This window comes from Chaetodon trifascialis, chromosome 2 (assembly GCF_039877785.1).
Source record: "Chaetodon trifascialis isolate fChaTrf1 chromosome 2, fChaTrf1.hap1, whole genome shotgun sequence".
Classification (NCBI taxonomy): Eukaryota; Metazoa; Chordata; class Actinopteri; order Chaetodontiformes; family Chaetodontidae; genus Chaetodon; species Chaetodon trifascialis.
The window spans coordinates 7,819,022-7,846,248 of NC_092057.1; the positions used below are offsets into that span (position 1 = coordinate 7,819,022).

General features: G+C 45.0%; 4 protein-coding genes across 5 annotated transcripts; 2 read left to right on the forward strand and 2 right to left on the reverse strand.

The window, feature by feature from the left end:
* Positions 1–3,063: 3,063 nt before the first annotated feature.
* Positions 3,064–5,445, reverse strand: ccdc86 (coiled-coil domain containing 86). The gene is made up of 4 exons (XM_070976554.1): positions 4,812–5,445; positions 4,271–4,400; positions 4,115–4,189; positions 3,064–3,410 (listed from the first exon to the last, which is right to left on the reverse strand). Exons 1-4 carry the CDS (start codon positions 5,339–5,341, stop codon positions 3,261–3,263), a joined length of 885 nt encoding a protein of 294 aa, XP_070832655.1. The 5' UTR covers positions 5,342–5,445; the 3' UTR covers positions 3,064–3,260.
* Positions 5,446–5,872: 427 nt separating this feature from the next.
* Positions 5,873–12,161, forward strand: glb1 (galactosidase, beta 1). Its single transcript, XM_070976533.1, has 16 exons — positions 5,873–6,095; positions 6,509–6,678; positions 7,249–7,399; positions 8,162–8,222; positions 8,294–8,388; positions 8,485–8,665; positions 8,902–8,960; positions 9,035–9,156; positions 9,277–9,317; positions 9,398–9,510; positions 9,597–9,671; positions 10,111–10,197; positions 10,287–10,400; positions 10,509–10,640; positions 10,764–10,997; positions 11,506–12,161. The coding sequence occupies exons 1-16, from the start codon at positions 6,021–6,023 to the stop codon at positions 11,758–11,760; spliced, it is 1,965 nt and encodes a 654-aa protein (XP_070832634.1). The 5' UTR covers positions 5,873–6,020; the 3' UTR covers positions 11,761–12,161.
* A 420-nt stretch (positions 12,162–12,581) lies between these two features.
* cldnd1b (claudin domain containing 1b) lies at positions 12,582–18,084 on the forward strand. 2 transcript variants are annotated; one of them, XM_070976565.1, is made up of 5 exons: positions 12,582–12,704; positions 13,243–13,564; positions 13,731–13,838; positions 14,330–14,467; positions 15,387–18,084. In XM_070976565.1, exons 2-5 carry the CDS (start codon positions 13,279–13,281, stop codon positions 15,605–15,607), a joined length of 753 nt encoding a protein of 250 aa, XP_070832666.1. In that variant the 5' UTR covers positions 12,582–12,704; positions 13,243–13,278; the 3' UTR covers positions 15,608–18,084. The 2 variants fall into 2 exon arrangements, with proteins under 2 accessions (XP_070832666.1, XP_070832674.1); XM_070976573.1 differs by having other exon boundaries at positions 12,605–12,704; positions 13,223–13,564; positions 15,387–16,777.
* On the reverse strand, positions 17,428–23,346 carry LOC139340631 (N-acyl-aromatic-L-amino acid amidohydrolase (carboxylate-forming) B-like). The gene is made up of 7 exons (XM_070976544.1): positions 23,115–23,346; positions 20,915–21,141; positions 20,647–20,839; positions 19,719–19,812; positions 19,526–19,633; positions 18,864–18,976; positions 17,428–18,309 (listed from the first exon to the last, which is right to left on the reverse strand). The coding sequence occupies exons 2-7, from the start codon at positions 21,139–21,141 to the stop codon at positions 18,115–18,117; spliced, it is 930 nt and encodes a 309-aa protein (XP_070832645.1). The 5' UTR covers positions 23,115–23,346; the 3' UTR covers positions 17,428–18,114.
* Positions 23,347–27,227: the final 3,881 nt, after the last annotated feature.

The following is a 27,227-nucleotide window of genomic DNA, read 5'->3' on the forward strand; positions in this document are numbered from 1 at the left end:
CGATTAGAAATAATTCAACATTTGATTGAAAATGGTCATCTGCGTCTCACACAGGTTGCAGGCTGTCCACATTCACTGAAGACTGAGCTCGGAACCCAAATGAATTGTCTTTATGGATTGTGTAATAGCGCCACCTTGTGGTCCTGCAGCATGAGTTCAGCCTTGCTGTGAATCTGGACTTAAAGTCCTTAAAGTGACCTTTTCAACCCCTCCAGTGTTCCCAGGTGGTATCATTATTGTTGCTGCTGAAAACCAGGAGAAAAGTGTGATTTCATTCATTCATTTTAATTCTGATGGAGACATGAGAGCACATAGAAACAGCTCCAGTCGGACCGGATCACCAGTCACACTTTGTCTTCCCGGGAGAACATGTCAGATCAAACTGCTCAGTGACGGTGAACAGGGAACCAATCGAAACACTGACGCCTTGATGTAAAATCAACGTTTACTTCCTGATGATCCATTAAAGAAAAATAAACTTGTCTATTGTCAGTTTAAAGGTGCGACATGTTAGAACAGGACACTAGGGGGTAGCAGAGGAAGACTAACTGCTGCTAACTGTAGCTGCTGTTAGCTAGTTAGCCGTGCAGTTAGCAGTGCTGTTAGCTGACTGATCTGTGGAAGCTCGGAGCACTGCGGTGGGAGAACGTGGACTCGTGGAGGTTTTGGACGTGTTCTGCTAGTAGCTGCTAATGAAGCCTGAAGCGGACATGAGGTCTGTCGTCTCAGAGAAGAACGCTGGTTTTAAAGGTGAGGGTCTTGGGGGAGGAAGAGGATTTCAAAATCATATCACAAGTCAAAACTGTGATAATGAAATCATTAAACTGACATGTCTCACCTTCGGATGGTTCGTTTTGTCCAAAACTTTAAGACATAAAGTTTAGTCTCATATCAGAGAAAGACAAACATTAACAGGCTCAACATTTAAGAGGCTGGTAGCAAACATATAACAAATACATTTGTTATATTTGGATAAAATTTGAAAAAAAAAAAACCAAAAAAAAAAAACTGCCAGTTAATTGTTCTTCAATCAACTAATCAAATAATCAATGAATAGTTTCAGAAAAAGTCAAAGTTCTGCAAAAGTTCAGCAAATCATGAACAATCACAGGTGTCAGGTATCCAATCACTGCACAGCCCCTTTCCAGAAGAGATGAAACTGTTTAAAGTGAAACAGAGACAGAATGTGATGATGAAACAGTGAAACTCAGATTACAGATGAAAATGATTTCCTCACTGAGGATTTGTTGTTTCTAAAAAGTTTGGACAGTGGCACCAACATACTAGAAAAGCTGTGAAATGCTAAAAGGAAACCGCTGGAGGAACATCTCTCAGTTAATTAGCTTACCTGGCCACAGGTGAGTCGCATGATTGGCTATAAAAGAGGAGGGGCGGAGTCTGTCTGAGGTGCAGATGAGGAGGCTTCATCAGTCTGTGACAGACTGAGCTGCAAAACAGTTCAATGATTCAAGAAGAATGTTTGAATGAACGTAAAACTGCAAAGAACCTGCTCACCTGCACACCTGTGAGGGCGCCATTAATGCCGAACACTTTCAGGTTTTGGGGCAACATGCTGCTGAGCAGACGACATCTTTGTCGTCTCATCATCTCAGACAAACTTCATTCAAACGTGTCGCTGCATATAATTCTAATTTTTAAAAAAAGTGAAATTTCTCAGTAAGTTTCATGTTTTCTCTGCTTTTTTAATCAAATATGGAGATTCACTCTTTTCCAGATCAGCACATTCTGTTTCAGAGTCCCGACACTTTTGGAAACAGAGTTGAAGAACAAATACACGGTCGAGCCTGGAGATAGTCAAATAAAGTCACCTGCTCGTTGTCCTCTGGGGGGCGCCACACATCTGTCCAGTTCAACATTCAGCTGCTGTTCTGCAGCTTTCGTGGCATCGACCATCAGAAGATGCTCAGATGTGTGTTTTCCATCTGATTTGGTGATGTTAGACAAACTCTGTGATCTTACACTGATGTCTCTCTACATGCTCGCGTCTCTCTGTCCAGTCTGTCTAAAGGCCTGAGCTGCTTCAGCCTGGATGGACATGAGGAGTCCATCCACAGGAATCATGAAAGGCTATGAGGAGCCAATGGGAGCAGCCTGGGGTCGGTAAGATCTGCTGGGGGGGGGGTCATTTGCTGTCAGGTGTCCACACTGTCATGACCTCCTGATGGCAAAGGCAAAAAAGCTTTCTCTCTGAACGCGGTCGGATTGTTGAGCTGCATAAGCAAGGCCTCTCGCAGCGTGCCATTGCTGCTGAGGTTGGACGGAGTAAGACAGTCATTTTAAACTTCTTAAAAGATCCTGAGGGTTATGGAACAAGAAAGTCAAGTGGTAGACCCAAAAAAATTTCACCGGCCCTGAGCCGGAGGATCCAATTGGCTGTCCGTCAAGACACGGGACAATCCTCGGCCCAAATTAAGCTGGTCACTGGTGCCAGCTGCAGTCCTTAACCCTCAGACGGCATCTGCGAGAGAAGGGTTTTAAGAACAAAAAACGTCTTCAAAGGCCTCGTCTCCATCAAGGGCACAAAATTGCCCATTTGGAGTTTACACGAGAGCACCAAACATGAGACATTGAAAGGCGGAAGAAAGTTCTATTCTCTGATGAGAAAAAATGTAACCTTGACGGTCCTGACGGCTTCCAACGTTACTGGCATGACAAGGAGATCCCACCTGAGATGTTTTCTACACGGCACAGAGGAGGGGGCGCCATCATGATCTGGGGGGCTTTTTCCTTCAATGGAACAACAGTGGACTTCCAGAGAAATAACATCACTCTTTTGGACCATCCTGCGTGTTCCCCTGATCTTAATCCAATTGAGAACATTTGGGGCTGGACGGCAAGGGAAGTTTACAAAAATGGACACCAGCTCCAGACAGCGGATGCCCTCCGTGAAGCCATCTTCACCACTTGGAGCAACATTCCCACAAGACTCATGGAAACACTCGCATCAAGCATGCCGAAACGAATTTTTGAGGTAATTAACAACAATGGTGCAGCTACTCATTACGGAGTCCTTTTTTTTTTGAAAAATGTATTTCTATTTTAGGGGTTTTGGGGCTTTTTTGAGATATGGTCTTAAACTTTTGATCAGCTGATGAACAGCCTTGTTTGCAATGCTTACTCAAGATGAACCTGAATCTTATTTTTCACTCTTCCTCTTAGAAAGCTTCTGCTGTTTTGTGTAAACAGAAATGAAACATGAGACACGCAGACGAGGTGGAGGACATTTGTGTTTTATTGTTTCAGTCTTTGGGCGACGTCGTGTCACTTCCTGGCCGTTTGCTCTTGGCGCCCTGCTTCTGTGACCTCTGCAGCAGAGCCAGCGTGTCTCGCTTCTCCACCCTCCGCAGCTGCTTCTTCTTCATCCTCTTGATCTTTGTCGTGTTCTTGATCTGTGACACACAATTGAAACACATTAAACTCTTCTTCTTCTTCTTCTCCTCGCCGCAGCTTTAATGTTGCTCTGACTACGGCAACACGGTTAAAATTAGCATCGTGGTGTTTTTCAGATATTTTGTGGCAAAAATCACATGAAATAAACTCTTGAGCATCATTTTCTGTGTTCACACGTCACATATAATCACTCTGATTGGCTTAGTGGTGAAAACACATAACATCACAGAGCTCTCCTGACATCATCGCAGCAGCTTGCACTTGCTAATTTCAACGGCGGGAAGCATCAAACACATCTGACGACGGGATCGTTTCATCTCAAGTATCAAAAGATTTCTGGCTTCTGTGCGATTGTGTCGACGGGACACCAGACGAGTGAAAATCAAACATTTTTCATGACGTGTATCTGAATTCAAGCGTATTTCTAACCTGAAAACAGTTCAATTCAAGCTTTTTCCAAACTTTCCTGTGTGTCACGGAGGCCATCTTTACTTTGGTCAAACATTTGGGCCCCTCATTAGTTTAGAATCACTGGGTTTAACTGCAGGTTTCATCTTTGTCAGTCAGTCTTTGTCAGTTCTGCTGCAGATGTCTCACATGAATCCTTCAGAGTGAAGTTCATCCTCTCATATTCTGTGAACTGATGTGAAATCATGTGGTTGGCTCATCCTACAGATGTCTGTGTGCTCATTGGTCGACGTACCACTTGCACGATCTCTGCTTTGCGTTCGTTCTCAGCGCGACGCTTCAGGTTTTCCTCTCTCCTCTTCCTCTTTTCCTACAAAGTCGGGAAACAAACAGTAAATGTAAGAGGAGCTTCACGGTGACGCGAGCTGAATCACCGCACGGGTTCAATCACCTCCTTCTGTCGGGCTTTCTCCTCTTTGAGCTGCAGAGAATACTGTTTGACCAGGTCCTTCTCCCGCTTGGCCGCCATCTTCTTCTCCCAGGATGAACACAGCGGTTTGTCTCGCACCAGAGCAGAAAACCTGAGGAACGAGGCAGAAGGCAGGTGAGAGGACAGCAGGTGAGAGGACAACAGGAGACGCCTGAGGCTGAAAAGGACCGGCCTGATGTCTGCATGCTGCCAGAGGTCAAAGTGTTCACTTTACATGAGTAAACGTAGAAATACACGGAATACTCGTCTCTCAAAGTACTCTACTACAAGTCTTGCGGTCAGACTTGTCTTCATGTAAAAGGTATAAGAGACAACATGTCCTGCAGTAGTTATAGCGTTCACCTCCAGTCACAGATGGAACTGACTTCATTATGGTCGTACTTTAACTCTTTCACACCGCATTCATTCACTGCTGGCCGGTTTAATCTCCAGTGATGGATTTTATTCGTCTCTTAAATAAATGTCTGTATGCAGGACCCTTGCCGCACCGCGGGTGTCTCACCTCTGCTTGTTGCGGTTTTTCCAGACTCTGCCGGACTTGGGTTTTCCCAGCGGAATGACCGGGTTCTGTTTCCCACTTGACGCCAGACGAGGCTTCTTTGGGACGGTCTCGGTGCTCACGGGTCCCGTTTCGGGTTCGGACTGATGAGCGTCTCCGCTCCCGTTAACGTCAGATCTGCGTGTATCTGCCGCGGCGGCCTCCGCGTGCGACTCCGCTGGCTCTGCACCGACACGCGGCTCCGGTTCCGCGGACATAGCGAGCTTCTCCTCGGGTACACTCTCGGGTCTCCGCTCTGCCAACTCCGTGTTTTTCTCCTCCACCGCCGGCAGCTCCTGGAGGACAGACCTCCTTGTTCTCCGGGTGGGAGTCCGCACCGGGGCTTCTGAGTCCAGCAGTGCGGCAGGAGTGCGCACTTTGCGGCCGCTGCGGGTCCGTCTGGTCTCAGGCGGCGGCTCCTGAACCTCCTCCTCCACGCGCTCCACCAGAGACCCGGTCTGTTCTTCCGACATGGCTTTCTGTCTCTTTGACATCTTTTTAATTAGTCTGATCAAACCACATCACTCTGAAAAACTTATGGACCCACGTGTGACCAACGCCAGCGTTGTGTACGTTGCTTTACTTCCGCATCTACAGCGGATGTAAACAACGTGGAGGCGCGTTGCCGCCACCTACAGGCGTGGAGTGTGAACGGCAATCTACTCTGCACAAACCTCAAGTCAAGCCAAGAAAAACAAACAAAATTAAATTAAATAACACCAAGATTAGTACAAGTGGATTCTGAGAGCCTTTGAAAATCTCTAAAAAAATATATCAGTGAAACATCCTTCAAAAAGTTCAGATCAGCTAATGAGCAATAATAATCTCATCTGAACATTTTTCTTTCCTGCTGCTTCAGTTTATTGTATTTTTATTGATACCATCGTCTTCTTTAAAGTCTGTTTCAGGTTCATATTTTCCCCGCACTGCCTACAAATTCTAAAGATGATGTTTTCTCATTTCATCACGTGAAGCCACATAAATAAAACGCGCAACGCCGCCGCCTGCCGACAGGAAGCCTTCTTACACCGCAACGACGCAGCGTCACATGACTTTACTTCCGCATCTCCTGACGCTGCTCTCATTCAAAACAACCCGAGTATTCAGGGAATTCGACTCAGGAGTGAGTGAGTTTAAGCAAATGGTGCAGGAAGCGGCACAGTGATTCCGATCATGTCTCAGGTGTCTCCGCTCAGGTGTGGATGCGTCCTCCTCCTCCTCCTGCTGCTGTTGCTGTGTGGACACTCAGTGAGTACCTCTGACCCCTCACGGGAGCCTGCAGCCTGAACTTAATGTGAGCTGAGATGCTCAAAGATAAAACTCATATTTCAGTTAGAAGTTCAGTTAAAGAAACACTTTGCTGTTTTTCATTTAGAAATTAAACTGAGTATCCAAATGTAGATGTGTGTGTGTGTGTGTGTGTGTGTGTGTGTGTGTGTGTGTGTGTGTGTGTGTGTGTGTGTGTACATCCTCTCTGTATAGTGTTAAATACCTATCAGAGCATTTAAAAGCATTAATATATTTAAAAAGTGTTAGACTGTGACACATCTGACAGTCAGCTGACACGTCAGCTGAGCTCCACGCCTTAAAAACAGGAAGCTGTCATCACACCGTGGAACAGCACGTGAAGTGATGCTGAACTCTGATGTGTTGACCTGCAGCTCGCAGCCCCTCGCTCCTTCACCGTGGATTACGAGAGCGACTGCTTCCGGAAGGACGGCGAGGAGTTTCGTTTCATATCGGGGAGCATCCATTACAGCAGGATCCCCAGAGTCTACTGGAGGGACCGGCTGCTCAAGATGTACATGGCGGGCCTGAACGCCATCCAGACGTAGGTTTGACGCTCTGATTTGTGTTACACTCACAGAAAAAACTGAGGCTGCTCGTGTTTCACTCACAAAAAGGCAGCGTTGATCAGCAGTCCCATCGAAATTAGACCTGCAACCATCAGTCGATCACTGAAAATCCATCTGCAGCATTTAGTCTGTAAGAAAATGTCCTGATTCTCTGCTCCCAGCTCCTCAAATCTGAATATTTCTGCATTTCCTGGTTGTAAACTGAGCGTCTTTGGGTTTAGGACAAAACAAGACGTGAAGATGTCAGAAGTTGTGATGAATTGCTTCACTGAGTAAACAATGGACATGAAAACGCTCGTTTGTTGCAGCTGTAACTAAAAATCCACCGGCGTGTTGGTTTGTGGTCTCCATAATCCCAAATAGTGGATTAAAAGTCAGTCCCTTATCAACCAGATTGTGAAGGAATCAGTGAAATCTTCCTCCTGCTGCTGTTTTAATGTTTTAACACGTGAGCTCAGGACTCCCTGCGTCTCCGTCAACCAGCCTCAGTCATAAATACTCTGAGTGTGTGTTTTGGTGATACTGATACTTCGTTCACACTGAAGGTACGTCCCCTGGAACTACCACGAGGACTCTCCAGGCCAGTACAGCTTCAGCGGGGACCGAGATGTGGAGCACTTCCTCCAGCTGGCTAAAGACATCGGCCTGCTGGTCATCCTCCGGCCGGGACCCTACATATGTGCAGAGTGGGACATGGTGAGGTTTTGGATGGCATTCAGAGGGACGCAGGAAACGCAGAAAACAGTAAACTCATAGTAAATATCTGAATAAGTGGGGATGCGTTCGAGTGTCAGACATTAGTTTTTAGGTGAAAACTGGTTCTCCACATGTTCAGAGGCCTCTGCAGGGAGATCCTGAAGTACTTTTACTTGATTATTTCCTCCTCATGCTGCTTTAAGTTCCACTTCAGCTCATCTCAGTCCAGATCACACACAGAACATCTGATCACATGCGATGCATTCATGAACTGAAGTACCTGACAGAATATAACAGATCATGAGCTGATGATGTCGATCTGAAGCTAGAGATGCATCCACACTGATATCAGATATTAGTCTGAGACTCAAATAGCTGGATCAGATACCGGTTTAACTTGTACTGAAGTATTTGTACTGTGGTATTTGAATAGTTTGTCAGTACTTCCTCCTCCTTGCTATCTGTTGATGAGACAGGACAGCTAAACCAGACAAGCTGAAATCAGCTAAAATAGAGTCAGATGGTCACAGTTTCCACCACTCTTCTTCTTCTTCTTCTCCTTCTTCTTCTTCTTCTTCTTCTTCTTCTTCTTCTTCTTCTTCTTCTTCTTCTTCTTCTTCTTCACAGAGGCTGATTCATACCCATGGCATATATTTTGGATGCAGTATCCCTTCAAATTCAGCTGAACTTAAACTTCATGTGGATATTTTCCTATATTTTGTGATTTAAATGATGCCTAAAGCCTGTGTCTCTGTCCATCAGGGTGGGCTTCCTGCCCGGCTCCTCAACAAGAAGGACATCGTGCTGCGCTCGTCGGATCCAGGTGAGAATCAGGGCGAAGCGGGTGGGGTGATGAGGCGTCGTCACGGCCTCACTGAACGTCGTGTGTTTCAGATTACATCACAGAGGTGGACATCTGGATGGGGAGGTTACTGCCAATGATGAAGCCTTATCTCTACCACAACGGGGGTCCGATCATCACTGTGCAAGTGAGTCTGGGGGTCTGATCTCTGCAGGTGTGTGTGTCACTGCAGCCCTCAGTCAGGACTTGACCCCCCCTCCCCCGCTGTGCCTGTGTTTGGTAGGTGGAGAATGAGTATGGCAGCTACTTCAAATGTGACTACAACTACATGCGCCACCTTTTGAAGCTGTTCCGGTTTCACCTGGGCGACGAGGTGGTGCTCTTCACCACGGACGGCGCTGGGGTCAACTACCTGAAGTGTGGCGCGTTGCAGAACCTCTACGCCACGGTTGACTTTGGGCCTGGTAGGTGTCAGGTGTCTGGTTCAGGTGCTTAAAGGTTCAGCTGTTCATTTGTGAAAATCAGCTCATGTTTCACCCGTTACATGCTTTTATTGTGAAGCTGCAGCTGTAGGAAATGCTCATTTAGCAGTAACTTAATACAGCGTTTATTCCAGGATGTCCAGACTGGCGCCCAGTTTGTGACACTGTGAATGATGTTGGTACTTTAAAGTATGACTCCTTTGTTGTGACTCCGTCAGGTGGAAATGTGACCGCTGCCTTCGAGGCGCAGAGACACGCTGAACCTCGTGGACCTTTGGTAAGTGTTTCCCTCCGTCCGTCATTTAAAAGCACACTGGTTCATTCTCACAGGGCCTCCTCGTTCGTTCCCAGGTGAACTCTGAATTCTACACCGGCTGGTTGGACCACTGGGGCTCCCGTCACTCCGTCGTGTCGTCTGCCACTGTGGCCAAATCCCTCAACGAGATCCTGGCCATGGGAGCCAACGTCAACCTGTGAGTTCAGATCAGACACACTGATGGATGAAGACACAGGAAGTCAACGCTAGGCTAACGCCAGAGATGTAGACAAGTTGTTATGATGTCAGCATCTCAGCTTCACGTCTCTCCTCACAGGTACATGTTCATCGGAGGAACAAACTTTGGATACTGGAACGGTGAGGGGCATGCTGGTTTATGAGGCCGTTTAATTATTCGGGTCTTTTCTTGACCCTCTGATCACCTGTCGATCCCTCAGGTGCTAACTCTCCCTACGCCGCACAGCCCACCAGCTACGACTACGACGCGCCGCTGACGGAGGCAGGAGACCTCACAGAGAAGTACTTTGCCATTCGAGAGGTGATCAGAATGGTGAGAAGGTTCGCTTTGAAATGTCACTGCAGCTGTGTTTTGTAGTTTATGACATCTGGAGGAACTGATCCATCTTTTCACATCAGTACCGAAACGTACCCGAGGGGCCGATACCACCGACGACTCCTAAGTACGCATACGGGACCGTGGTGATGACGATGGTTCGTACACTTCACTCCTGTCTCTGTTTGAAGCTTAAAAGCAACTTGTTTTTGATTTACAACCCAGATTCCAGAGCAGTTCTCGTCTGGAAACTGTTGTATTATTGTGAATCTGATGCAGCGACACGTTTCACAGACTGTGAAAGATGTGGAACGCTCCAAAAACACCTGTTTGGATCAATCCACAGGTAAACAGGCTGATTGGTAACAGGTGAGAGGATCATGATTGGGTATGAAAGGGGCATCCTGGAAAGGCTCAGTCGTTCATAGAGGGTGGAGCGAGGTTCACCACTTTGTGAGTGGATGAAGGAGATGAACACATGAAGCTGATTTGATTATTGATGATTGATTGTGGCTTTATTTCATGCAGCGTTCAGACTTTTGGAATCCGGGTTGTTAAACGTGAAGAACTAACAGTGAATTAATGCTCCTCCTGCAGCTCCAGACGGTGACAGATGCTTTGGAAAACCTGTCGTTCGGCCCCATGAGAAGCTCGTATCCTCAGACTTTCACCGAGCTGAAGCAGGTTTGTTTTTTTTGGTTTTTGGTTTTTTTCGTCAGATGATTGATTTTGGCTTCTTTAGCTGTTGTTGTATCTGTGTCTGTGTCCTGCAGGCCTTCGGTTATGTCCTCTACAGGACGACTCTGCCTGTTAACTGCACCACGCCGACTCCTCTGTCATCGCCGCTGAACGGCGTCCACGACAGGGCGTACGTGTCGGTGGACGGGGTGAGTCGGATTGTTCCTTATTGGGTGTCACATGTTGTCAGTGTGTCTGTGGCTGAAACCCGGGCATCGTATCCACGTTGGTGTGTGAAGCCTGACCTTCTTCTTCAGGTGTCTGTCGGGGTTCTTGAAAGGAACATCGCCTTAACGGTGAATGTGACGGGGGCGGCCGGCAGCCGGCTGGACATCCTGGTGGAGAACATGGGCCGAGTCAACTACGGAAAAGGCATCAACGACTTCAAGGTTTTTCTCAGCTTCATTTTAAACTTCCCTGGAGGTCAGATGCAGAAATGAAGTGTTCTGTGATGTAAAGCTTGTCTCCCTCCAGCTGATCGCTCGCCTCGTTGACTCTGCTGCTTTCTGCAGGGTCTGGTGTCCAGCCTGACTCTGGGCGCAGACACGCTGCAGGACTGGACCATGTTCAGCCTCCGTATCGATGACGCGGTCCGTCTGGGCCTTCTGGACGAAACCAGACCATCAGTCCCTCCTCAGCCTGCGGCGTTCTCCCTTCCAGCCTTCTACCAGGGAAGCTTCATGATTCCTGACGGCATCCCAGACCTCCCCCAGGACACCTTCATCAGTCTGCCCCAGTGGAAGAAGGCATGTCACCGCTCAGGACGTTTCATTAGAGCTGAGGCCTTTTTACCCTTTAAAGTGTCCGTGCACTGTGTGAGCGGATCAGGACAACAGCCTCGTCCTGGTAAAACAACCAAAGAGCAAAAAGAAACAATTGACAAACATCAAGAAGAAGAAAAAACAGAATACGAAGTTCATAAAAATATCAGGAAAACTCATCTCTGATCAAATAATCAGCTCAAAATTCTTCCAAATCGCTCGTTTTAGACAAACGTCCTGCAGTTCTTCAGTTCACTGTTTTGAATATAATCCAAAAAATTATTGAGTCAGATTATCAGTTCACTCAAAGATAGGAAGGGGGAAACGTTTTTAAAGGCCTAATAATCAATGAAGAGTTTGACCAGATGAGAAACAAACGTTTGTGTTTGACTCAACAGACCAAAACTGAAAATATCAGCTTGATTTAATTCGATTTGATTTTTTCAATGAAAACAAATAATTAAATAAGTAAATAAAGTGTTTTTTCTTTCAGGGTCAAGTTTGGATCAACGGCTTCAACGTGGGACGTTACTGGCCGGCCCGCGGCCCTCAGCTGACGCTCTTCGTCCCCGCCAGCATCCTCAGCACGGCCGCTCCCAACAACGTGACGGTGCTGGAGCTGGAGGAGGCCCCCTGCAGCTCGGGGCCGTGCAGGGTGGAGTTCACCGCCTCCCCCATCCTGAACGCAACAGTCCAGTCTGACCACCGGCAGCGCGGGAGGCTCTTCGCTAAAGATGATTTGTTGTGATGAGGAGGGAACACTTTGAGTTTAAGAAGCTGTGACTGAAGGTTCATCTGAGGCGTCACATCAATGATCCAGTGTGCATTTCTGGAAAGTGGTGAAATTTTCAGCCAAATGTTTGAGGCCGTCTCTACCTCACTGACTTTCATTCAAGGCCTTTTTTTTGTCTTCGCAAAGGGATTACCGTCAACACAAGCACTGCCAAACATCACAGCAGCCTTTACTTCAGAGAGCCTTTTGTGACAAACACGTCTGGGAAATACTTCAAGTATGATCAAACTACTACAGATATGTTTTGGGGCTGCTGATATGAAGCTTATGTTGCTTTTGCTTTTTGCACTCTGAACCCATCTGACTTAATACTTGTAAAGCATTTTAAAATAAAGAGTATGATTTTATTTTACTCCATCAGCTTTCTTACTGTATGAAGGGATGTGTGTTAGACAAACGGGAGTATTACTAGAAGACAGACAGAATATTTAAATTTGTTCTTGTAAACAACTGTGGCCAGGATTGGTACTGAGCAGTACATTTTACAGTTGAGAAACAAACTTGTCAAAGCTCTCTGGAGGGCAAACTATGCAGTATAACATATCTTTGGCATTTGTGCACTGCAGTATTTATCAGATACTAATATTTCTGATATCAGCCATTTTAATCCGCTCTGCTCCAATAGGTAAATAGATATTCAGTCAGGCTGGAATTTAGGATTTTAATACAAAGACAATAATCTTTATTAAACAGGATTACGGTCCCGGGTTTGGCACGTAGTCCACACTCCGAAGCACAAGGTGGCGATAGTGAGCTTAACAGGCTGGACGCCAACTGTCGTTAAAAACCAGGAAGAAGAAGAAAAACCGTACTCGTAGAAGAAGAGGGCGGAAGCCTACTGGAAATTTAACGTACAGAAGAAATAATGCTAATAATTGGAAGTTTTGTCCAGCGATGAGGTAATAAAAACGCCTTGAGTCGAATATTTAAAGTTTAGTCGTCAGTTAAATGTGTCGGTAGTCAAGCAGCAGATGTAACATGCTATAATTAGCCTTAGCTAGTTAGCAGGATGCTTACTGTGCTGCTCCGCTGAGGAAGCCGCTTTTGTTGTTAGCTGTAAGAAACTGTTAGCTGTAACGTTCCGAACAAGCTAACAGCACATTCCTGTCATACTGTTAAACAACCATGGAAACGGGATGTAACAAAGCACCGAACACCTGAAATTAGCTCAACATAACCTGTGTGTTTCTTTAACTCTTCGGCAGGTGGTGAACTCGGTGGTTATTGGGGAATTTGCTCAAAATGCAGCACAGTAGTAATATGACTGAGTAGAGTACAATATTTGTAGTCATAGTAACTGACAGCGGATAACTAACATGCCGTGGTGCCTAAAAAACAAGTGGAAATATCACCTTTAAGCTTACACCCCGGGCTCCATCGCACAGTGAAAGCCAAACTCCATTTCTATTTTAATCAGATATCAGTTTCTCCTTGTAGACACGGGCTGTAAGACGAGCCGTGCTCGTTGACACCATGGTAGACAACCGCTACGCCACAGCTCTGGTCATCGGCTCGGTGTTGAGCCTGCTGGCCACCGTGTACCTGTCTGTGGCCGTGGGGACTCAGCACTGGTACCAGTACAGCAGCCCAGCAGGGAAACGAGAGGGGAGCAACGCCTCCGAGCTCAGAGAGGACTTCGTCAATGGAGAGTTTGATGAGAAGACCTACAGTGACACCATGTTCCGGCTGAACGGCACCCTGGGTCTGTGGTGGAGGTGCATCCTGGTCCCCGGCCGCTCTCATTGGTTCAAGGAGCCAGGTATGACTACCTGTGCAAAATACTACATCTCTACGGCTTCTGCAGTATCTCTGCATTGTGTTAGTGAATCAGTTCCAAATGATAAAATCTCTGATGGAGGCCGAACGTCTGCTGTCTCATTGTGAGCTCCGGTCTCTGAGTTTGTGTCCTCTGTTTGTGACTTCAGATCCGAAGATGGAGACGCAGTGTGTGAGCTTCACTCTTCCTCAGCAGTTCAGTCCAAAGTATAAATCCCCCGGAAACCAGAACAGCGATGAAGACCTGCTGAGAACATGTGAGTCCACCCTGTTCCCCCGATGTCTGCACGTTACCAGAGGTTGTGTTTCTGATGCTGCTTCCTTCCAGTTAAACCCAGTTTCACCAGACCTGAAGGCCACAGTCTGTGAAAGCTGTGACAGCGCCATGTATCAGTGTTCGAGGCCATTACGCTATTTTAGATATTCAAAACATTGAAATTTGGAATATTTCAAGTCTGTATTTTTGCTGCAAGACTTCATGACTCTAACATGTCTGATCCAGTTTCTTTGAGGAGAGAATTTCAGGCACTAACATGAAGCGTCCTCCTTTAAGCTTATTGGCTTAGACTTTTTTGTGTCAGGAGGAGTTTACCCTCCAATAAAAGCCTCCTCACCTTAAATTGACGTCTAAATAATGACCTTCGTGCCCCTGTCGCTGGCTGAAGGTGCACCTGCCATCTTTGAACCTGAGACCTTGTGTTTGTGTGGAGATTTAAAGGTTTTTTTGTGGTGGTCTCTCTTTGTGCAGACCTGTGGAGGTGCCAGTTCCTCCTGCCTTTGGTGTCTCTGGCCTTGGTGTTCCTCAGCGGCCTCGTTGGAGTCTGCGCCTGCCTGTGCCGCAGCTTCACCCCCACCTTGGGTGTGGGGGTGCTCCATCTACTTGCAGGTGAGAGAAATGCACACAGGAAAAAGAGAACAGAAGAAATGACAAAGCATCTGTGATGATGGCCATCGGCTTCTGAAGGGAGATTGGATTGAAGTTTAACGTCAGTTAAATCACATCCACTGATATTAAAGCACATGTTCAACAAGCGCTGCATCATTTGAGGCGCGTCAGCTGATGCCAGTGACACGCTGCAAACAAATGTATAAAATCATTAGATGTTTTGGAGCGATGATCTGTGATGATGATGGGAAAAGGGACGTCCTCGATGACGCTGGCGTGTGAGCTTACAGAGGAAATAAGTGTTTGTATGCTCGACTTGAGCCACTGGCGCCGTTTGGACTGAACACATGTCCAGGTGGTGATTATGGAACATAAAACTAACATCAGCTGACGGTGCAGAGTGTGGCCTTCGTCTTCTGAGGTGAGTTCTTCCTCACCTGACTGTGACTAATTGAACTGAATCCCAGACGTGTCAAACGGATTTCTTTTGCTTACAGTAATTATTGTGAAGCAAACGTTGACTGTAGTGACGGTTTGAACAGCTGTCTCATTGCTATGTGACACACACACACACACACACACACACACACACACACACACACACACACACACACATACATACACACACACACACACACACACACACACACACACACACACACACACACACACATATGCAATCTTTTCTTCAGGTTAAGGTTAAAAATTTCTCTGATCTTTGCAGAGCTGCTCTTTATTTCAGTGCCTCTGCTATAATATTCTGCATAAACAAAATCCTGATTGTGGTACATACTGAAAACATTTATACCTTCAGCTGCTGGTTGAACTAAATCTGTGGTTGTTGCAACTCTGCACATCCCCAGTCGTGTTATCCTGCTGTTTGTGGCGTTCTTCCTTCACGTCTCACGTCTCTCGTCAGGTCTTTGCTCTCTGGGCACCGTCTGCTGCTTCCTGGCCGGCGTGGATTTGCTCCACCAGTATTCTCCACCGCCGGAGGGGGTGGAGGGTTCGCTGGGATGGTCCCTCTACCTCGCCCTCATCTCCTTCCCTCTCCAGATGATGGCAGCTGCCTTGTTCCTGTGGGCGGCCAGGAGTCACCGCAAAAACTACACCCGCATGACAGCTTACAGAGTCGCCTGAGAGAGAGAGACTGCTGCGACAGCTGACCTCGAAAACACAACAACATGATATCACAGGAATAAACTACACCAGTCTGCAGCTAATCATCATAAGTGCTCATAAACAGGCGTTAATACCTTTGAGTTATTTCATCTTTGTGTTTGTAGCATCTCTAACCAGCATGTTCTTTATGTTCACTGTATGATTTCCTGTGTCTGGTGTTGCTGTGGTGGCGTGCGTACTTCAATGCCTTTGTTTCAGTTGCCATCGCTTCTAAAGCTGCTCACCACTTTGCCCTTAAATCAGTTAGAGATTACAGACGTGCACAGTCACAAATGTCCCACCTGCACTTCTCTACGCTGGGGATGTTTCTCTATCAGATATCACTCAAGCAGTTTTTTTTATTATCATTTTGAGGTCGTTTGGTTTTATTTCCGTGTATTATCTTAAATATCAAGCCTTTGCTGTGCATGCCTTTTTAAGATGACATTTCTGTCCTCTGTGGTAATTGTTGGTTTCAGTCTGTGGTATGTGTCGACTAAATGTCAGAAAATGTCACTCAAAAAAGAGAAGATGTAACCACTCCTCCTGCCGTCACTCCTGTTATAGATCTGATTTTTATCGGTGCCGTTCATTTGAATGTTAAAGAAAAACTCATTTGATTTGATGCCACTGGAGCAAACCTGTGACGTCTTCAGAACATTTTTAAATTTAGATGTTTAACTCCAAATTATTCTATTTCCACTTCACATTTGTACCAGTGAAGTTTCACTGTAAGATACTTGAAATGTTTTTCTAATCCGTGTTGCCATCAGCTCCTTCAGAGGTCAGTTCAGTCAGTTAATTGACTGGTCTGACAGCCAAATACAGGTTTGTCCATCAGAAAGCCTTTAAAATGTTTGTTGGTGATACTACAAAGATATTTTGAATAACAATTGAATTTGCAGTTGAAAACTCTCATGAATCTGCGTCTTTACACTTAACATTTGTGTGCAAAGTGAGTTTTTTGTGTCTGTGTCAAATTCCAAATTGACTCATTTCGTAGCAGCAAAAATCAGATTGTGATGTTTTCATGTCACAACGTTTTGTTACTCGTCTGATGCGTTAAACTCTGGCTTTTGTAAATATTCTCATGTGTTCTGAAGCACACTGACTGTTTCTGTATCAATAAATTTGACATTTGCCTACTTCTATGGTTTGTGTGATCCTGTGCGGTAGAGCCATGAGATGCTTTGGTATTAGCCACATTAGCGGGGTGGCTTGAGGGATAGCGGAGTAACACTTTGGTTTATGATCAAAACCTGCAAACTAATGACATTACCATCAACCTCAGCTGTGCTTTGTGTTCAGTGCTAACTAGCAAACATTAGCATGCTAACCTGCTCAAATAAATGGGTGAACTTTCTAAATTTCAAAGCTGCTAAAGATCAGCATGTGAGTGCCTCATTGTACTTTGTGCACAGTGCTAACTGGCAGATATTAGCATGCTAATCAACATGCTAAACATCAGCGTGTTAGCATTGCCATCATGAGCTTATGTCAGCGTGCTTCAGCTGTACTGTGTGTTCACTGGTAACCTCTAAACTTTAGCATGCTAACCTGCTCAACTAAGTTGGTGAACATGGTACATTTTAAAGCTGCTAAACATAAACATGTTAGCATCACCATCATGAACACATGCTAGTGTGCTGATGTTAGCATGTAGCTTAAAGCACTGCAGTGCATGGCAACGTGACAGCCTGATAACTGTCTATATATATATATATATATATATAGCTGTATATATGCTAAATAGCTCATAGCTAGCAAGGCAGCATTGCTCAGGAATAATCAGTCACATTCGTCATACAGCTTTATTCAGTTAATATCTCTGTACAACTGCAATTTTTGTGTCTTTTGGTCATTTCAGTACATGATGGAATAATGTTTAACTGATCATCAATCAATCAGTTTTAATCATCTCCACCATAACGAGGACAATGGGAAGATATCACTCATTTTAAACAACCAGTTAACCAACTAAATTAAGGCTTTTCATACCTCTTGTCACCTGTCTCTGCATAAACCAGTTATGAACATTTCATCCATTGTTTCTTTAGCAACTGAGCAGTTCTTCAAATCACGTGGAAATTATAGAGAATTTATTATAGAGTCAATTCAACACACATCTGATGTGAACCATGTTTCCATTTATTCAAACATGGGTTTTACATTATTGCCACAGTGCAAATGTTAGGTCTTGCTAGGGGTGGAGGATCATAACTCCAGCACCTGTGCAGTATCATTCTGGTAGAAAAACAACACTAGTGTTACACCTGAGCCTCCTGTTGAGCCGCACAGAGGCAGGGCTGTTGCATTTCCACACAATATAAGGAGGTAATCATGTTATCGTGTCATTCATTGCATACCTTTGTGCATTTGCTCATTAGAGATGATTTGAACGTGATTGTCGATGTAGCGCACGCATTTTTCCTGTGATTATAAATCTTTCATACAGTATATCTTGGTCTCGTTCTGTCTCTGTACTCTTAGTCCTTCTTCACACTAATGGACGGGAAGGTCACGGTGATCTTCTTGGCTAAATGGAAAGCAATCTTCTTCTCATAGTAGGCACATTCATTTACAAAGAAAGGGAAGAGTTCTTCGCCCTTGTGTCTCACTGTCTCGCTGGAAAATGTCAGGAAAGTGGGGTCGCCTGGTCGGAGAAGCTTGAAGTCATTATCCTGGAGGAAGACAGATAAATGGGAACAGGTGGGTCATTATGCACCAGGGCAAGTTTTTGAATGCAAATATGGAGTTTATTGCTTGCCTTATTTTCCCAAATCGGGCTCCTTGATTTGTGGATTCATGCATGTCGTGAACGGGGAAATTAGCTAAGTTTTAATATGGGGGTCTATGGGGATTGACTCAATTCAGTGCAGTTTTTGGCTCTTCTGTACTGGCTTCATTCAGTCCTGGAGGTTACTGCTTACATATCATCACCTTCTTAAGTTGACGTGGGAACAATTGCTAACAGTTACATAGCAACAGTAACATTAATTTCCTGTCATGTTTCCGTCCATCTGGTAGACGTAAGTCCAATATTCTCTGTCTTTCAGCTCTGTTTTTGGTCTCTACCACCTCCTAGGTGAAAAACTTGTCTCTTTAGCCTCTAAATGCTCCACTATGTTCACCAGCTATGTCGTTGTTTTGTCGTTTGACACGTTATCGTAAAGACATTGATTTTAGCCGCTTTAACTGACGATGTGTGCATGCGTCCCTCCCAGACATCCTCTACCTGCAGCTCGGGGTGTATGGCAGCAGTAATCTCATTGGTTGCAGGATCCCTTGGGTAGTCTACACTCTTCACCAGCGAGTATACTTCCACTTCACCTCCATCAAAAGTCCTTCCTGTTGGCAAAGCACAGTCTGAGGAGTAGTGTTTGTGCACTCAAGGAGGCACGCAGCTACAGAGGTTATTTAAGTTTAATCAAATAGTAAAAGTATTTGATCACTTGTCCCTTGTGGCATCTTGCCATGCAGATAGCTGTGGTTTGATTTTGCCAGTTTTTGACATATCTGCTTTCCAGAGTAGAGACGCTAATCTCAGAGGCAGATCAAACCTGAGCAAATAAAACCTAAACTATCTCTGTGGCTCCATATCACAGGAGATAAGATATTCATATATAAGATATAAAACTCCTCAAAACAGTGTTACAAAGTGCACAAAAGACTATTAAATGCAAAAAACGTTAAAATACAGGAACAAACGGGTCAAGAAGCATCATTCTGAGATGAGAACATTTGACATTTTCTGATCTGGTCCTCAGAGGGAGGCTGTTCTATCATCTACAACCCAGAACAGCAAAACCTCCAGTCCTGAGCTTCAAGTACGATAACATCTCATTTTTTTTAGCACAGGTGATCTGACCCTTTATCTTCCAGCAGATGTTTTCTTACCAGAGTTGAATCCCTGAAGCCATTCTATTGTGAGGTCCACTGCCTGCTTCACCGTGTTAAAGATGTCAGCTCTGAGCACACCGTTGGGTTGGGGGCCGACTTCTATGGCTGTAGAGATCAAGAGGAACTCTTCCAGCATCTTTACTGAATCAGTTCAGTTATTCAAAAAAAACCTCTTTACAGTTACACTTACAGAAGCCATGTTTGCCCACTGACTCGAGGGAATAAGCGTCAGGAGGGGGAATATCCAGCTGGATTGCTCTCACAGCCATGGGGGCCATTCTGCTCTGAAAGCCAAATTAGTCGACTTTTACAGCTGTGCGAGCTTCAGTTCAGCCCTTTGACGTACGATACACACACAGCTTTCCATTTAGATTCAGGGTTTTATTGGTCAAAATAACATGAAGAAGAAACAACACATACGAGGCAGTAATGATGGAATACCAAGCAAAGACCGGTCGGTCAGTTCAACAAAATAAACATTATTTCATCATGAAATTTTGCGCCGACATTTGTGGTCCCCAGAGGATGAATCACGATCACTTTGGTGACCCACTGGCTTTTCCTTTAGCGCCACCATCAGGTCACACTTTCCATTTTGTAAAATAGTGTATGACTGAATACACCTAACTAACCTCAGCGTTAGTATCAAATGTTAGCATGCTAACATGCTAAGCTAAGATGGTGAGCATGGTGTTATACCTGCGCAACAATAGCATTGTAAATATAAACGTGTTAGTGTGCCGATGTTAGCATTTAGCTCAAAGCAGCGCTGTGCAGGTTCATGTAGCTGTTAGTTGGCTGCAGACTTAACTGTAAAGTATAATGTTCAGAACAATTCTTTAAACAAAAAGCTTTAAGAAAACTTTATGGAAACTTTATGGATTCTCCTGATGCATGTTTTCTGGATCACTTTATAACTAATAACTACGATGTTTTTTGTGTTGCATGCAAACAAAATGCAAATCAAATTCAACACATTTAAAGCTGAACACCTGCAGTTTCAGCTCTTTCTGCTCTGCATTTGTTGTGATAACTCTTCGGCATCGTTAAAGTCAAAGTCAGTGAAATCAATTTCTATCCTTTAAACATTATTCTGGATGTCTGCGCGAAGCTCTCACCTGTATGTATTTGAAGATGTGCAGGGTGACCCAGTCTAAGGAGTAGAGGATGAGGCACAGGCCCATGTTGGCCGTGGTGTTGTGCAGGTCGCAGAGCAGGTCCACGGCCTCTGGGCTTCCTTTGGGCCCGAGCTGAGCGTTCAGCTCGCGGGCTCTTCTTTGCTCGTAGGGCGTGGAGTCTGTTAGGGGGGCGCTGGAAGCCAGAAGACACAATCAGGAGTTTGTCTGCTGTTATCCACTTTCATTTCACTTTTCTTTTTCAGCTTACCTCAGCAGGGCTTTCGTGAAACAGCGGTTGAGGTCTGTGTCTATGTATCTCCTGCAGGCATCCACAGCCCGAGGACTGGACAGGACGGGGGTTATAGAGACGGATCCAGCCTGATCTGTCTTCTGTTTCTGCATTTCTCTCACCATGTACACCCCCGTCATCTCATTCCCATGGGTGCCGCCACAAACGGCCATACGGGATAGAGGCGGGAAAGAGACGTGCTCCATCTGTTGGCCGATAGAAACAGGTTGTTGGATAAATGTCTCCCTCCTCTGTCTGCTGTTTAAAAGCTACGGTAAACATTCCTGAAGTCTGTCAAACCCAGTTTAATGTAAACATGTGATGGATCAACCAGACAGACGAGAGAAACCTGCGACTGTGGTGAAATCAGCCTCAGCCTCTAAGAAACACAACGCAGGACGACAGACAGTGAGTCATTTACTTCAATGAGTGACTGACCGTCTGTGTCACATCACAGGAGATCCCAGCAGACGTGTTGCCTGCTAAATAAACACCGCACGCAGATCTACAATCATTAGCCTTGAGGCTGTTAAACAGTGTTTTCGTGGCGTAATTCTGTGAATGATTGAACAGACGACTTCCTGAGCACAACAAACTGTAGTTGACTATTGACTGAACCGTCCTGCCTGCTGTCAGTCGGCAGGTTCAGTCAGTGAAGCGCGGGGCGTCGACTCTGGAAACATGTTTGGCCTCAGGCGGTTTAACTCAAGGAAACACGCAGATAACCCGACCTTAGCTGTTTGTGGTGGATGTCATGTTGTAGTATTCAGAGGATAATCACTGACAGCGATGAAGGTCTTCCATTTTGTTCCAACTCTCCTTTAAAAGCTGCTGCTGCTGCTGCTGCTGTTGCTGCGTAATGACTTTATTTTGAACTCCTCTGTGACACATTAGTGCTAATGTGCAGTACAGTTACTGCAGTTACTGTACTGCATTCATGTAGAAAAACTCATTTTACTGCTCAGATATTTCTCTCGGTCAGGATTTAAAGGACTTTTATGATATTTGAGTGTTATCATCTGCATTCAGTTTATAATTCTGTTGTGACTTTAGTAGAGGGACCTCAGACCTACAGCAGAAACAGGTCAAATAATCAGAATGCGATCATATGTTTGTATAAGCTGATTTATTATCTCTTCTCCAGGATTTAGCTGATGAGTTTTGATGACTTCTAATCTGTTTTAGCACACAGATGCATCCCGATCAAAGCTTGTGACCTTTAAAGAGGTATGAAGAGTTTTGGTGTCTTCTCTCCTCCAGACTTTTACAGTTTAGGCTCTGAAAAGTTCAGAAATATGAGACAGAGTTCTGAAAATGGTTTCTGTGTTTAATCAGAAAGCAGTGAGGAGAGATCAGAACTGAATGGTCTCGTTTCATAGTTTCAGTCTGGCTCTTCAAACCCTGCTCAGCCTCCTGAGGTCGACACTAAAGCCACAGGAGATCTCACATCTGCTCTCAGGCCCCAGCTGACGCAGGACACTCAGACAGTGCCCTCATAAACGCTTATCTATCAATGTTTATCTAAAACTCCTTACAGCCACAGGGTTCGACACATAGTTTGCATGTTTCACCTTTTAAACATGACGATCTAATATGAAGAGCTGTCGCTCCGACAGTGAGCAGGGATGTTGTGTGAGAGACTGAAAACGCCTTCAAAGACATTTCAGTCTTCAGATGTGCATCCGGCTACATTATAGTGTGCTATAAATCATTTATGAATGCCAAACACAGCCACTGAAAGTAGAGACGGTGAGCCATATGTTTACTAAGACGTTACACTTCTGATCAAATTATTACTTTCTGCTGCACAAGTTGATTTTTCTTTGCAGTAAAACAGGCACTGAAGAAGAGGAATGCCTTGTCGTGTCCTCATCAAAAGGCCATGCAAATGGGACATTTTGTAGTTTTCTGATGTTTGTGAGACTGTGCCAGATGCAGCAGGCTGCCTTCACAGAGACGATGAGCCGCGAAGTAATAAAAGTACAAATACGGATGAAGAAAATGGATCTGAAGAGAGAACTTTTCACCTCCAGCTGACTGTCCTGTTTGTTCGTCCTGCTTGTTCCACGGGAGCAAAGTGCAGCTCTGCACTGTTCGGGTTACATGATCAGCTCAGCAAAACATCAACGTGTGCATGAAAATATATGCAAGACACGGTGTTCTCAGCTGCAAGCCTTACCTTTCAATCAACACTTCAGCCTCGCTCGGCGCTCGCTGCACTCCAGCAACCTTTGAACTCAGGCGAAAGTCGTACCAGGGCAGTAACACAGTGTTACCTGCAGGCAAAGCAGTGCAGACACAAGCAGCAGCTACTTTCCAGTCAGAGCATTAACCGTTCACATGCAGGGCCGTGATCGAGGGCCGAGCCGAGCACAAACTGTCCACATACGGCACAGAATGCTTCCATTTACAGCCGGCCCCCTTCACTTCCTAGTATTTCTTCCTCCTTCCTGCGTCCCTCCTCTTTATGTTCTTCAGCTCAGATTTCAAGCAGTTACACATTTGTGATGTAACAGGAACTCGCTCTGTGCTGTTTGCTGTTGAACCAGCAGGAGCCGCTCTGAGGGCTGGGTGGGACAGTGAGGGGCTACGGCAGCAGCAACAACAGCTCGACTTCACCGATGGTGCTTCATAAAGCCTCGGCTGATAGAGATGACAGTATGGATGCATCCCACTCTACCTGTTGAACAGCTCTGTTTCATCTCAGAGAAGAAGAAACATTAACTTATTTAAAAACTTCGATTCTGTCTGTTGGATTTTGTTCCTCGCTTCGTGCTCGTGCAGCCTTCAGGGACCTTCAGGGACGAACTCTGGAGAAAACATGTGTTCCCTTCACGCTAAGCCTAAAACCGAACTTTCCGAGACCTTGATCAGCTTTAATTAGTCTTTGTTGCCGCTCACTGTTTGACTTCAGCTTCTCAGCTCAACATGTTTCAGAAACGTCAGCATGTTTTCACCTCATTACGTTAAAATGCTTCTCTCCTTCGTCTGCTATGAGTTCTCACCTTCAGATGTTCACTTTAATGAGCGTTGGAGGCGTGGAGGTGTAAAACTGTCTGATATTTCACATGAAAGTGAAGACCAATCCAAGAAAATTAATTTAGAGTTTTAAACAAGAACTGAGTTTCTTCTTCTTTTCTCTCCCATTAATCAACTTGCAACCCCTCAGATGCATCCCACTGAAGGGGCACCGAACCCCACTTTGGGAATGACTAATCTAGTGAATACAGAAATGTTGATTACCTCCCATCTCTCCCCTCTGCTCTCCTCCATCTCTCTCTCCTCAGCTCCTTTTAGACTTGTAATCCTGTGGGATCAGTCACTTGATCATAAGCTGCTTCCTCTCACTCGTTCTCTCCGCCGGTTCACTTCAGTTCAGTCAAACCCAACAAGCTTTCACAATGAACCAGAGGGACGGCAGAGGAGCCTTTTGACCTTTGACCTGTTGATGTCTAACCTTTAACTGAACATCAGAGCTGTGACAAACCTCACAGCCACAGACGCTTTAATGCAAAGCAGAGGTCGGTGTTTTATTTTGGAGGAGCATTCAGCTGCTGGTGTAAAGGCTGACAGACGAGGGAAAATGGCTTTTGTGCATCATGTTCCTCTAACTGAACTATAATTCTGTCCTCTGAGCTGAGCTCCTGGTGTACGGGCTGACTGTATGTGGAGACTTAATAATGGAAATCAATGTGTGTCTGTATTTATGGCTCAGACGTTAAAACATGAGCTCCAGGATCAGGTTAAGAGCGGTCAACGTGTAGAATAACAAACGTCAGGACTTAAAGCTGCTGCGTGCCGAGATGAGTGTGATGAATTATTCTAACAGCAGAGTTTTTAAAAAATGAGACATTAAAGGTCAAAGTTGAGTTTTTTCATTATGATGCTGCCACTGGGGGGCGCCAAAGAGGGGGGTTCAAAAATCTTTTCTTAAATCATTTGTTATTGTCATTTCATACGTGTTAATGTACGTTTGTAGTGCTGAACATTATCGGTGTCTCATGAGGACAAACAGGTTTTGTTTTTCTGAAAATATCCTTCATTCACGTGAGCTGAGTTTGATCATCTGATCAATGATCTGAAACGTTCGTCTGCTGTGAAGAATTTTCTGCTTTCGCTTTTGTGTTTTTTATTAAATGTACTAAATTGTCTGAAACTGTTCACAGCATGTTTCTATCAGTCATTTGAGCTCTTTTATTGGTGGGATGTGAGACAGCTGATTTATGTTAAAACCACCTGACTGTAAATCACCTCACATGGGAGCAGGAAGTGACATCACTGCCCTCCAGTGGTGGAAAATAGCAAAGTACATTTACTCAAATACACTTGATTTGTGCTTTACTTGGGTATTTCATGCTGTTTTCTAATTCGTGTTAATCTGACAGGTTTTGACTTTTCACTTTTTTGACAGCCCCTGTCAGCCACTTCCAGTTATTTGCTGTCCTCAGATCAGATGTCGTCCTGCTGCTGCTGCCTCCATTGTGATTAAATGATGCCTGAATTATTCAAATGAAATGGAGGAAATATAATTTGAATGCAGCTTTTGATATTATAAGCTGTTACTTAATACCTTGTGACCTTTTCAGGGAGGGGGTGGGGTGTGTTTGGAAGAGGTTTCGACGGTGACATTTGAGACAGGGAGCGGCCCAGAAGAGGTGGCCTCTGGGTAATGAGGTCTTGCTGAGAGGAAACAGACTTTTTGACCTTCTTGTGTGTGTGTGTGTGTGTGTGTGTGTGTGTGTGTGTGTGTGTGTGTGTGTGTGTGTGTGTGTGTGTGTGTTTCACAGCTTGTCTCTGTTTGTGTTTATGTGCTCTGAAGAAACTGACCCATCAACTCAGAATCAGCCCAGAAAACCTTTGGGGACGCCAAGATGTTAAAGCCAGACGTGACAGGACACGAGACAACACACAAAGCTCATACACAAAACACTCATACTGTAGGAACACACACTTTAAGCTAATTGACAGTGAGCAGGAGGACAAAAACACAAAGTGTGTATTTCAGCGTTTGAACAGCAGTCTGATGAGGCGTACGTGATGTTCAGCAGGCTGATCTTCACAGCGTGTCCACTAATATAAACTAATATAAAGCTTTTTTTTATTCCAGGAACAATCCGACCTTTGGTGACGCCTGTGGTTACTGGTTTCTAGGGCCAGCAAGACCATCATTCTGTGAGCAACCAGGACCTGACGGTGAAAGGAATTCGTTACCTGGCGGAGACGTTGGAGGTGTGCAGCCTGATTCCATCACTTCCTGCAGTGTTTCAAACTGGTCTGCCGTCAGAAAACGACCGTCGTCTTGTTTTGTAGATGCAGGTTTGTTGAAGGACGACAGGAAGTGAGAAACACTTCACATTTCCTGTCAGTGCTTCACAATAAAAGTAATCTCGTGTTTCACCGTTTACTGTTTTTCATTCGGAGCTGCAGCTGGAGGAAATGTTCCATTTGCTTTAACAGTAACTTAATTTTTACACTATTTGTGAAATTGCAAATGTATAAATATTGCAGCAGTTTCCTCGGGGGCTAAAGGCTCAGTCGCTGCTGTGTTGGGACAGATAGCGACTTCACAGACATTTATTTAAATGTTTTAAAGGGCTCAAAGTTTCTTCTTTGCTCAGTGTAAACATCTGATCATCTGTCACCTTTTGCATATTTTTCCTCTCATCTGTTGTGAGTCTGTTCAGTCTGCAGGGAGGAAACAGACTGTGTGAAACTTCAAAGATGGAACATGACGAGCTGCCTTTCAGTCAAATGTTCTCTACCTAAATGTTGCGTTCGCAGTCGTGTCGTCAGAAGACTTCATGGCCTTTACACTTAAATCTGTTTTGAGCTGGTGGTTGTATAATACAGTCCAGCCGACATACAGCTCTGGAGCTATAAGCTCTATTTGAATGGCACAGCCATTAAGGATTAAGAGTATCACACTCAAACAGCCCCCTGCCGTTGGAAGTCATGAGTGAGAGCAGCTGCAGTCACAGCCTGAACGTTCAGGAGGAGGAAACACACACCTGCTGATCTACTGCAGTTCAGACGAGGTGTTCCTCTGTTTGCTTCACTGATCTGACGCTTTAGCTACTGATCACTTTACAAATCAACACACAAAACAAATGACGAGCTCGTAAAATGTGTTCTCTTCTGAACTTCCTGGCAGAACAAGTACAGCTGAAACAGCTGATGAATCCGTTAGCTGACCGAGAGAAAATGTGTTATTTTTAGTAATTTTTCATGCAAAATGTAAAAATGTTGAGCTTTTTACTGTTGATTGGAAAAAAAAGACAGAGTGTAGGCGTCA